Below are 11,197 nucleotides of genomic sequence, written 5' to 3' on the forward strand. Positions count from 1 at the left end.
TAATCTTTACAGATCCTCTTCACATACTTTCCTGAGATATGAAGGGAGAGATTAGGTAAAGACATGCCATTTAGGGCTGAATGTTCAACATTTCTCACTCTCTATGCTTTGACTAATTGTGGGACTCCATATTTGCTCCTGTCTGCTGCTGGAAGAAGGTTCTATGATGATAGCAGGACAGGGATCTATAAATATAACATGCCATTAGGAGTCATGTTATGACAATATTCTTTTATTAGAGCAGTAGTATTTGGTATTTCCTTAAGTCTTTGATGTCTCTAGTCTTAGTTTGTGGCTATATGAACAGTGTCCATCATGGGCTCCATCTAAAAAAATATGAGAAGTACATGTGACAGTGACATACATCAAGAGAAACTTCAGTAACTACTTTAATATTAGACAAAGTATGATTCAGAAGCAAGAATATTACTAGAGAAGAAAAAGAGATTATATAGAAATAGTCATTAAATTATATATATATTAGATATTAGTTATATAATTTGTTACATTAAAGCTGTTTTAAATATAAGATGTACATATGTACTTGTATACAAATATGCACACAAAGTCAAAGCCAAAATAAATCTGTTCAAAACTCACATAAATGTCCTCTTTTAAATCTCCTGGGATATTAGTGATTTGAAAATCAAGTACATATATAACAATATAGCAAATTATCAGAGAATATACTGATAAAACTTCTGTATGATCAGGATTGCCTGTCTATTTGAAAAAAACTCTGTCAATAGTTAGAGAACCACTTTATTATTGTCATACAGAACACACAATACATCGTTTCTCTAAAGATCATATATGAATAAGGTATTGCTGTGGATTTGTTGGCTAAGAAAAATTAATATTATTTCACTAATTTTAAATCTTGAACTTATTCATACTTTTCATTTGTATCTCTGTTATATTTCATAAATATGCAGTACTTGATATTATTCTGAACAAAGAAACCCCTAAGAGATGTCCAAGATAATTACCTACAGGGCTCTCTTTTGTTCAGTATGTAGGCTCAGTGAGTTTTTTGCCCATGGGACAAAGATTCAGATTGCGAATAAAAAACAGACCAACAGACAGTGATTTCAAGACACTCTTCTTACGTAACATGAGTGTATTCACATGCACAAAGGTGGAAAATCTGAGCTATGAGAAAACATTGAGTCTGGTAAGCTAGATCATCTCCCTGATTCTCTTCTATGAAAATATATCTGTGTATCTGTTTTACCAACATCTACTCTAGTTGAGGTTAAGAATCATTTATATGTTTTGTTAAAGATTTGAAAATAATACATGGCTTCTTAACTTCTGTTATATTTAAAATTTTGTGGCTTATCATCAGTTGCCACATCACAAAGAAGCATGCCCTCTGGAATGTGCTTATGTCTGCATCAGATAATTTTTATTTGCCTCCTAAACCATATAAGCAGCATGTAGCTATTCTTCATAGCCACTATTATTTAACAGGGTCAAGCCCTTTTACATTAGATATGCTTAGTATGTAGGACAACTTTCAGCATAGAGAGAGATATAAAATGGGTAACCATTCTAGTGAGATTTGATGTGATATTTGTATATTGAAAGGATTCAATGAAAAGGAACATAAGAAATAATAAAGCCATCAATGAGCTACTTGAATATGCTTGTTACCACAACAGTGTACACCACACAGATCTGCTACATTGTCTAAGTTCCAATATATGCTTCATTGCTACAAAAGCACAAATGTTGAGACTAGTATAGAGTTTTATACCTTATAATCTTACTGGACAAACAGTACTCCTGCAAGGCAATGAATACAATTTTTATTTTTTCTTTATGCATGTGTGCCTTTGCCACATAATGTTTGTGCACTGTGCATACACCAGAAGAGTACATCAGATCCCCCTGGATAGGAGATACAGAAAGCAGTAAGCTACAAGGTATGTGTTGTGGACTGAATAAATGTCCTATACAAGAGTGGTTAGTGCTCTTAACCATTGAACTATCTCTCCAGTCCCAAAATGAACACATTTCCATCCTAAACATGTAACACCAAAGAAGTCTTTCTTTGAGAACTTTTTCAAAACTATCAAACTTAAAGCCAATATTAGTATTTTCTAGAAGAATTCCAGCCATATCAAAAGGAGAATTCCAAAGATGATTTAATGGAAGATTCTGTATAGGTTCTTCTGGATAAAAAGACACGGAGCCTGAAACAGGTGTTACATTCCTGAAAAGAAGCCAGTACTTTAGTATGTCATTTATGCCTATACATCCATATTACTCAGTATGTGAATGCCAACTTACAGAAAATGCCATCAACACACATTTTGAGGAAAAGTGATTACACACACCTCTCACACACAGACACAGACACAGACACACACACACACACACACACAGAGAGAGAGAGAGAGAGAGAGAGAGAGAGAGAGAGAGAGAGAGAGAATGCCTATTGCTTACAGAGAGTCAGATGAAGATTAATATCATCACCCATAATTTTGAACACAATATTGTTTAAAGATGCACTATAAAATGAAGAAGGAAAATAATAAAACTTTTAACATACCCTGATTATGATAAAATGCATAAGCATTTTCTGTATTCAATTTTCTTTTACATCTTCATAACACACTACTGAAACAGAAAAATATTTGTGTCATGATTATAATGTCAATAGGTCATAGTAATTTGATCATCTCACTATTTTTATAAATGAATGCCAAATCCATTAAATACATGAGATGTAGATAGCTGTTAATAGAGTGATGTGCCTATTCTACAGTAACTTAATTAACTCTAATTTTTAAATTATGGTTATGGTTTAAATTATGTTATGGTTTTTCTTGCTCAAATGTTACATGAGAAGCCATATATTTATTTTGTAAGAAATTCCTTTCTCATTCACACAATATCCTGCCCTTGACTATTATTATTACAAATTATTCACAAATGATATTTTTAGGAAAGTTTCACACTGATGAGAAACTAAGTTTGGATTGGGACTCAAATGGTTCAGATTTTGAAAATATCACAGACATATTTGGTAAAATATCAAACTATTTTCCTTAGAAAATAGGCATGGCATGTCTTTGTTATAGGAAATAAATTTATTTTTGAGTTAAAAGATTACTCTCTAATATATACACTTGCCATAGCAAATATTTCACCTGATTTATTTCCTTTGTTCCTTAGTTGCTTCTGACTCGTCAGAAAATGAGAAAGTAAAATAGCATTCTATACAGGGAGGTCGACTTCTTCACTTCATCACCCCAGGGACTTCAAATGATATAACAAGTAAGACACAAAATTTGAATCTAATACTCAAGGAATTACTGAAGGAAGAGAGAAAATTTGCAAACATTCCCATTCAATTTGAGTATTGTCAATATTACCTATCTATATAACATAGACACTATTATATTTTGATATAAATGATTAGGTTTTAGTGGAGGCTTAACTTCACATTACTACAAAACTAACACTCAAAGACTAAATTTATTTATTTTTTTACATATGTATGTAATATATTATCATCTTCCAAGTAATAGCAGTGATTAATAAATAAGTGATACAAGTTGAAGAAAAATTAATAGATAATATATAAATATACAGTAGATGAATACATATTTTATGATAAAAGACATTAATATTCCACAGTGTAGTGATTCATTGCTGTTTATTGACGTTATTTAAAATATATATGTTCTAATTATAGCCTTAAATTGTATGTAATGTTTAAGTCTGAATCTGAATGATCCTTCTGTTCATCTAATCCATTTCTACATTCATCTGTATTGACAATTTGCTTATGAGCTTAGTTATCCATCTAAGTTCCCTGATATATTTTAGTTTGGGGTAAATAGGAACATGGTGTTCATATCCCAATCAGTATGTGCTTCAGTATCCTATACAGTATTCTGTAGGTTTTCTCATAATGGTTAAAACATTTTCTTCAGAAAAGTAAGATAAAAATGTAGTGTTATAAAGTAATATTAAAAACTACTTTGTGGCTTAAAGGACTTTCTGTTATTTTATTACTACAAAACCAGAAAGACAGTAACATATCTTGTACATTGAAATTTGATGTAATTTATAATCATGTCCCCAAGGATATAACTTTATTTTTATCATATAGTGGAATGAGTGTTTGCTCCACATTGAGAGCTTGTTTAAACTGAACTAGTGAGTAAGATATCCCTAACAAGGAAGAACAATAATTTGTACCTCTCATCTTGTGACCTATGTTTTTACCTACCATCATATAGAACATATTTCTGAAACAATGTTCATGTAAACATAATCTGATCCTCTGCTTCCACAAAAGTTAATGATGGCTCATGAGATTTTACTTTGATAGTAATGGCACTCATATTTGATGAAGACTTCTCTTTACATTTATGTGATGTACAGATATTAAGTCTAAGGTGAGTGTCAAATTCTACAGGCAATTTGTCTTCCACATCCCTCCAATATCTTTCTTTCCCTGTAGGTTGATTCTTAGGAAAAAATGAATGAAGTGAATCAGTCTGTGGTGTCAGAATTTGTGCTTTTGGGACTTTCTCACTCACAGAATCTTCAGATCTTGCTCTTTGTGATATTTTTGATACTTTATCTGCTCATTGTTTCAGGAAACATTGTCATCATGATCTTAATAACCATTGACAGCCATCTCCATTCCCCTATGTACTTCTTGTTGGCCAACCTGTCCTTTGTTGATATATGGCTTTCCTCAGTTACCACTCCAAAAATGATCACAGACTTTCTTAGGGAACACAAAACCATTTCCTTTGCAGGATGCATGTCGCAGGTCTTCTTTGCCCATTGCATTGCTGCAGGAGAGATGGTGCTGTTGCTGGTTATGGCTTATGACCGCTATGTGGCCATCTGCAAACCACTCCACTATTTCACCATCATGAACCTGAAAAGATGCACAGGATTGGTGTTAACTTCCTGGACTGTTGGCTTTGTGCATGCCTTGAGTCAGCTTATAGCCGTTCTGCAGCTACCTCTCTGTGGCCCATTGGAAATAGACAGTTTTTTCTGTGACATGCCACTGGTAATCAAGCTATCCTGCACAGATTCCCATGATTTGGACATTTTAATGAATGCTGACTGTGGGATTGTGGTTGTATCCTGCTTTATTCTGTTGCTCATATCCTACACATATATCCTTATCACGGTTCGCAGGAGCTCTAAAGCTGGGGCCTCTAAGGCCCTGTCCACATGCACTGCACACATCACTGTGGTGATGCTCCTTTTTTTGCCTTGCATCTTCATCTATGTTTGGCCCCTCAATATCACCTGGTTGGACAAATTTCTTGCTGTGTTTTATTCTGTTGTTACACCGCTCCTAAATCCTGCCATTTATACACTGAGAAATAAGGAAATAAAAAATGCTCTAAAGAGATTTAAAAGCTATGTTATGAATCACAAAGTAAATACTTAATGCCCAAGAAATCTTCCATAGATGTGTCAAATTTCATGAAATGAGGAAAGGTTAAAATTTGGGGTATTTCATTTATATGTTGAATTAATTACAGTATTTTTGGTATGTAATAGGCATAATGTAATTCTAGAGATTGAAAGTTTTAACCATATAGACAACTAAATTATTTCTGAAAAATTTCAAATGCTGGCACTTCTCTTGAGATAATTATTAGTGGCTCTTCCATGTCTTCAGTAACATGAAGAAGAACTTAAATGTATTTGTCAAGTTCATACCTAACTATTTTTGTAAAATTAACTTGAATGTTGCTTTAACGACATGAAAATTTTATTCTCTTACTTTATCCCAGTTTTCTCCAAAAAGTTTAAAGGGAGAATAAGAAAAATGTGGAAGAATAAAATTTATGAACTGCATAAGAAACAGCAGTAGACATTACTTGGTATTGATTTATTAACTTAATAAAACTAAGTTGTTGTATAAACATACATACTGTTTCTCTCAATTACCTGAATTTTAAAAATAAAACTTTTCTTTAAAGTGTTGCTTATTATTCAAATAAATTCATGAACTATAGCCTCTCCATGTGTATCAGTCTTATTGTGTCCATAAAGTCTTATTTCTTTGATGTCTTCAGACCCCATTGGCTCTTGCAATTTTTATACCTCTTCTTTTCCATAGTTCCTTAAGCCATGAAGAGAAAAATTTGATGGGTACATCCCATATAGGGCTGTTTCAAGGTTTCTTGTTCTTTACTTATTGTCTAGTTGTGGGTTTCTGTATTTGTCCCTATCTGCTTAAGGAAGAACTTCTCTGATGATGGCTGGACAAGAAACTTATCTATGAGCATAGCAAGTCATTTGAAGTCATTTTATGGCTATATTCTTTTAGTAGAAAAGAAATATTTAGTTTCCCCCTTGATCCTTGATCTGTCTAGTCTTGGGCTCGGGGCTAGATGAGCAATGTCTAGCATGGGTTCCATCTCAAAAGAGAGAGGGAGCAGGAAGCATGCGATAGTGCTAAATTAACAGAAAGTGCAGCTACTTTAATATTAGGCAAAGTATTTTTCAGATAGAAGAATATTACTGGAGAGAAAAAATTGCACAAAGCAGGTCAGTTGTAATAATACAGCAATTTTGATGGGCATGTTCTAAACTACAAAGTTTTAAATATGAGACTATTCTGAATTCTAAGAATAAGAAATTATAAGAATGTTTTAAATTTGTAAATATTCTGAATTATTGCAATAAGAAATTCTAAGAATAATAATTCTAAGAATAAGAAATCAACATTTGAAAAGTATAATAAAGCAATCAAAACACTACCTAAATAGTTAATATAAATACAAATTATCAAAGATGAACTGATTTGATAAATTTATATTTACATAAAATTTGAATGAGAATATCACACTTCTGCTCCCTAAAATAATACAATATACACTGTGCTACATGATGATCTACGCTATGAAACAAATATTCCTTTTTTTAAATCTTATGTTTGAATGGTTCATATATGAATACAATGTAACTTTATTGTATCCATTCATATTACCTCCATCCAATTCCCCCAGAATTTCTTCCAATACAAATTCTGAAATGGAAACTTAAGGGTTCTTTGAAAAGTCGGTTGGATGTGTTTTTCTGGGGCAAACACATGAAGGAATACTTAGCTGAACCAGACACAACTGAAAGGATGTTCTGCTAAAGCAGGCATGTGAAAGAACACGTGATAAAGGATTCTTTGCTAACAACACACATGTATTGTTCCACCTTACATTGTATAGTTGAGTTGCATTTGTCAGGACTCCATAGAGAGAAACACACCAAAAAACCTTGGTATTTTGCAGTTTCTTGAAGCTTCCTCACACTCGAGCTGATTGGCAGAGTGATGTCAGCTAAGAAGACACCCATGCTGAGGCAAGACATGTGCTGAAGTAAAACATAGGCTAAGGCAAATCCTAAGGAGGACACATGATGTTTGGAGGGTATAAATAGGACTTGACTGACAGTGACTAAGGCTGAGCCTGGCTTGCTGATAGAGCTCGCTGTGTAACACTTGTGAGTCTTACATCTTTGCTGATCTCATCACTGAGACAGGTACATCTGAGAACTTCTCCTGAGTTTCTCTTTGTCTCTCCTGCTGACCAGTGTTGAGGCTAAGGCCTGGATATCTATACTCAGTTGTGTCAGCACTGTTGCTAACTCAGCTCTACAGAACTAGACTGCTGGTATATTAGTGAAGTGTTTGCGGGTAGATTGAGCTGCTGCTGCTAACTTGTGAACTGAACAGCCAATTTCCAGAAGTCACAGATGTGAGTTTCTCCAAAGTGTCTTTCTAAACAGGCTCACTTCTCCCATACCCTTTCTTTCCCACTACCTCTAGTGAGTGGTGGACTAAAAGGGAGTTTAAAGCATTTAAGAACCATCATTAAAGACAAGATTTGACAAAATTAAAGTTACAATGTTCTTTCTACATTCATGTTCTCTTATTAGTAACCATGTGAGTACAATTAATGCTGCCAAAGTGCACATGAGTGTTGGATTATCTACTGCAATATGAGAAAACTTCAAGTTTTCCTCAAAGTAAAAAGTGTTTCTTCCCAAACAGCTATCTATTTTAAATAACTGCATAACTGGAGATAACGCTTTAGAAGTTGTTTTTCTTTCCATACTGGAATTTTTAACTGGTATGATCTTGCTCTTCAGTGATCAACATAGCAAGGTAGATAAGACCTGTCAGTAGGAATAGGCTAGAATCTCATATCAGACACAAAATCAATACATTAAGTACACAAGCTCAGATTAAATTTTTAAGAAACACAAATGTTATGAAAGGCCAAGAATTGGCAATGTCTTTCAACAACTATGAGTCCTATAGAACTGGTCTTGAATGAAAATCACTCATAAGAATCTCATGGAATGTAAGAACAATTTAAAATATAGTCAACTAATTTAAAAAGAAAAATAAAAACATGAAAGAACTTAAAAAGGGAAGAATAAACTAATAAAGTCCAAGAAAACAAACATACAGGTAAGTCAAATGATAAACAAAATTTAGAATTTGAAAACCAAATGAAATAGAAACACTGAAAACAATTCAACTAAAATTGAAACAGAATTGAAAATTTCAAAATCTTAATGAGAAAACTTAGGAGAAAATTATACAAGTGGAATGTATCAAATACAAGATAGAATATCAAAATTGAAGATAAAGAAGATAGGATTGAACACCCAGCAAATATAAAAATAAACATACATGAAAACACAGGCAAGATTCAGAAACATTAGGATGGCATGAAAAACCCAAAACTACAAATTACAGTCGTAGAAGGAGAAGAATCCCTCGTCAATGACATAGAATAGATTTTCAGTGGGATAATAGAAGAAAACTGCCCTAAATTCATAAAAGGCATATCTATAGAGATAAAAACAAGCACATACACAATCAAGTAAGAACAGAAAGTCCCCACACCATATAATAGTCAAAACACTAAATATGCAGAACAAAGAGTAGATATTAAAAACTGCAAGGCAAAATGTGTTGTTCATAAATAAAGACAAATACTTTACATTAGCATCTGTGTTCTCAATGGAAACTTTAGAATCCAGAAGCATAGAGCAATGTACTCCAAGTTTTGTAAGACCACAGATGCTAGCCCAGAGTTCTTTGTCTACAAAATTCTCTGCCATACATAAAGTGGGGGTGGGGGCATAATGTGATATAAAAAGATTAAAGGAATGAAACTGGTCTGACACAGAATATAAAAACCAATAGATTGCACCGAAGTGAGGAATAAGCATACCTATAAAGCTACAAAAAAGAAAACAAATAAAGATATAATTACTGAAGTACAAAATAAGATAAATAACACAAACAGAAAAAAAAACAAAATAAATGTAGGAAATACACATAAGCATTTCAATAACTTTAAATATTAGTGGTCCAAACTCCAAATGAAAAGACATGAGTAGATAGACTAAGAAGAATTAGGAGGAAAAAAATCTTAATTTTGTTGTCTACAAGTAACTCATTTTACCTTCCAGGATATGCATTAACTCAGAGGGAAAGGGAAATGTATTTTAAAGAATGAGACGAATATGCAGGCCTATGTCCCAAAATTATCTGACAAAAATAAGCTCTACCCCAAGATTAATCTTAATGGAAAAAGAAGAAAATTTCACTGATTAAAGAAACAAATGACCAATAATACATTGCAATAATAAACATGCATGCAGCAAACGTTGGTGTAACCTATTTTATAAAAGTGAGACTGTATCTCCTTATAATGTCATAAACTAAACCCATATAGTCTCAACAATTTGACTACTTAAACATGATGTAAACCAGAATAATACAAATAGGCATATCAAAGTAGGCAATGAAAAGTCCAAAAGGTCACAATCCTATACAAAAAAAGATAATAAAGAACTACAGAATGCAAAAGTAGTCATCTACAAGGAAGAGCACACCACTTGGTTATCCAATACCAAGTGACCAGCCCAGAAAACATATACATGGAAGAAACATTATTCAGACGAGGCAGGTTTTATTTAGGAATATATGCATATACATAAATGTAGGTAATAACAAATAATGAAAAAAGAAGCCATGAGTTTGAAAGAAAGCTAGAATGGGGTGTATGGGAGATTTGGGAGGAAGGAAAGGAAAAGAGAGAAAAGATGGAAGTATATTACAATACCAAAGAAAACAAAGTAGCACATATAAACCAAAATTTCAGAATCCCATCTAACTCTAACTCAGTAATAGTAGGTAGTTTCAACATCCCTCTCTATTTCTGATAGACATATCATAAAGACAAAGAAAACAAATATCAGAATTAAATTACAAAATACATAACCTTACATATATACAGAATACTCCACTGAAATGCTGAAAAATTCATGTGCTATTCATCTATTCATGGAACTTTCTCTAAAATCAACCACATCCTTGGCCACAAAACAAATACAATGAATACAGAAAAATTCAAATAGCTCTATATGACCTATAATAAAATGAACACGATAAAATTTGAAATCAATGTCAAAGTATCTCTATAAAAATTGCATAAAGTCATGGAGTTTAAACAATCAATGCACTACTGGATGAAGAGTGTGGCTAAGAAGAAATCAATAAGAAAATTTTAAAACCTCCAAGAACTAACTAAAAATAAAAGTAAAATATACTAAGTGCTCTAAGACACATTTAAGCTTAATCCTAAGAGGAAATAAGTCACTAAGAAGCAAAGAAATTACCTCACACGTTACCCACTCTTGCACTCTAGACAGGAAACTCCAGTTGCTGGTGAACAGGACATGAAAGTTAGAATACCAATTCCTTGGACCTCTCTATAATGACATTCAACAGCAGGGAGAAAGCGAAGATCCCTTAGCATGTACAGCGTTTGGACATGAAATCTATACTTTTCCTGGCATGATGTATAAGTCCACTCAGTAATAGGACACCTACAGCAGTATGGGCTTTACTCTATTTAAGTGCTGTGCTATTGTTTATGAATGCAAGAGGTAATTAACATGCATAGCTGTTGCAATGGTGGTGATAGTTATAATATACAAACCCAAAGCCAGTCTCTCCAGAGATTCTATCCATTGTTAAGTCATCATCAGAGAGACTTTCTCCTGCAGCAGATGGTGACAATGTCATTGACTACAGATAAGACATTTAATCCCTAATTAGACCCAAGGAAAAAAATCTTTCAGATATGTGTAGTGGGAGGTAATAGAAAGGGCAAGCAGTTCA

General features: G+C 33.2%; 1 protein-coding gene across 1 annotated transcript; it reads left to right on the forward strand.

Moving 5' to 3' along the window:
• Positions 1-4,498: 4,498 nt before the first annotated feature.
• Positions 4,499-5,437, forward strand: LOC114620879 (olfactory receptor 4K3-like). The gene has a single exon (XM_028767049.1). The coding sequence runs from the start codon at positions 4,499-4,501 to the stop codon at positions 5,435-5,437; it is 939 nt and encodes a 312-aa protein (XP_028622882.1).
• Positions 5,438-11,197: the final 5,760 nt, after the last annotated feature.

Source organism: Grammomys surdaster, unplaced genomic scaffold (assembly GCF_004785775.1).
Source record: "Grammomys surdaster isolate TR1022 unplaced genomic scaffold, NIH_TR_1.0 170, whole genome shotgun sequence".
NCBI classification, from domain to species: Eukaryota; Metazoa; Chordata; class Mammalia; order Rodentia; family Muridae; genus Grammomys; species Grammomys surdaster.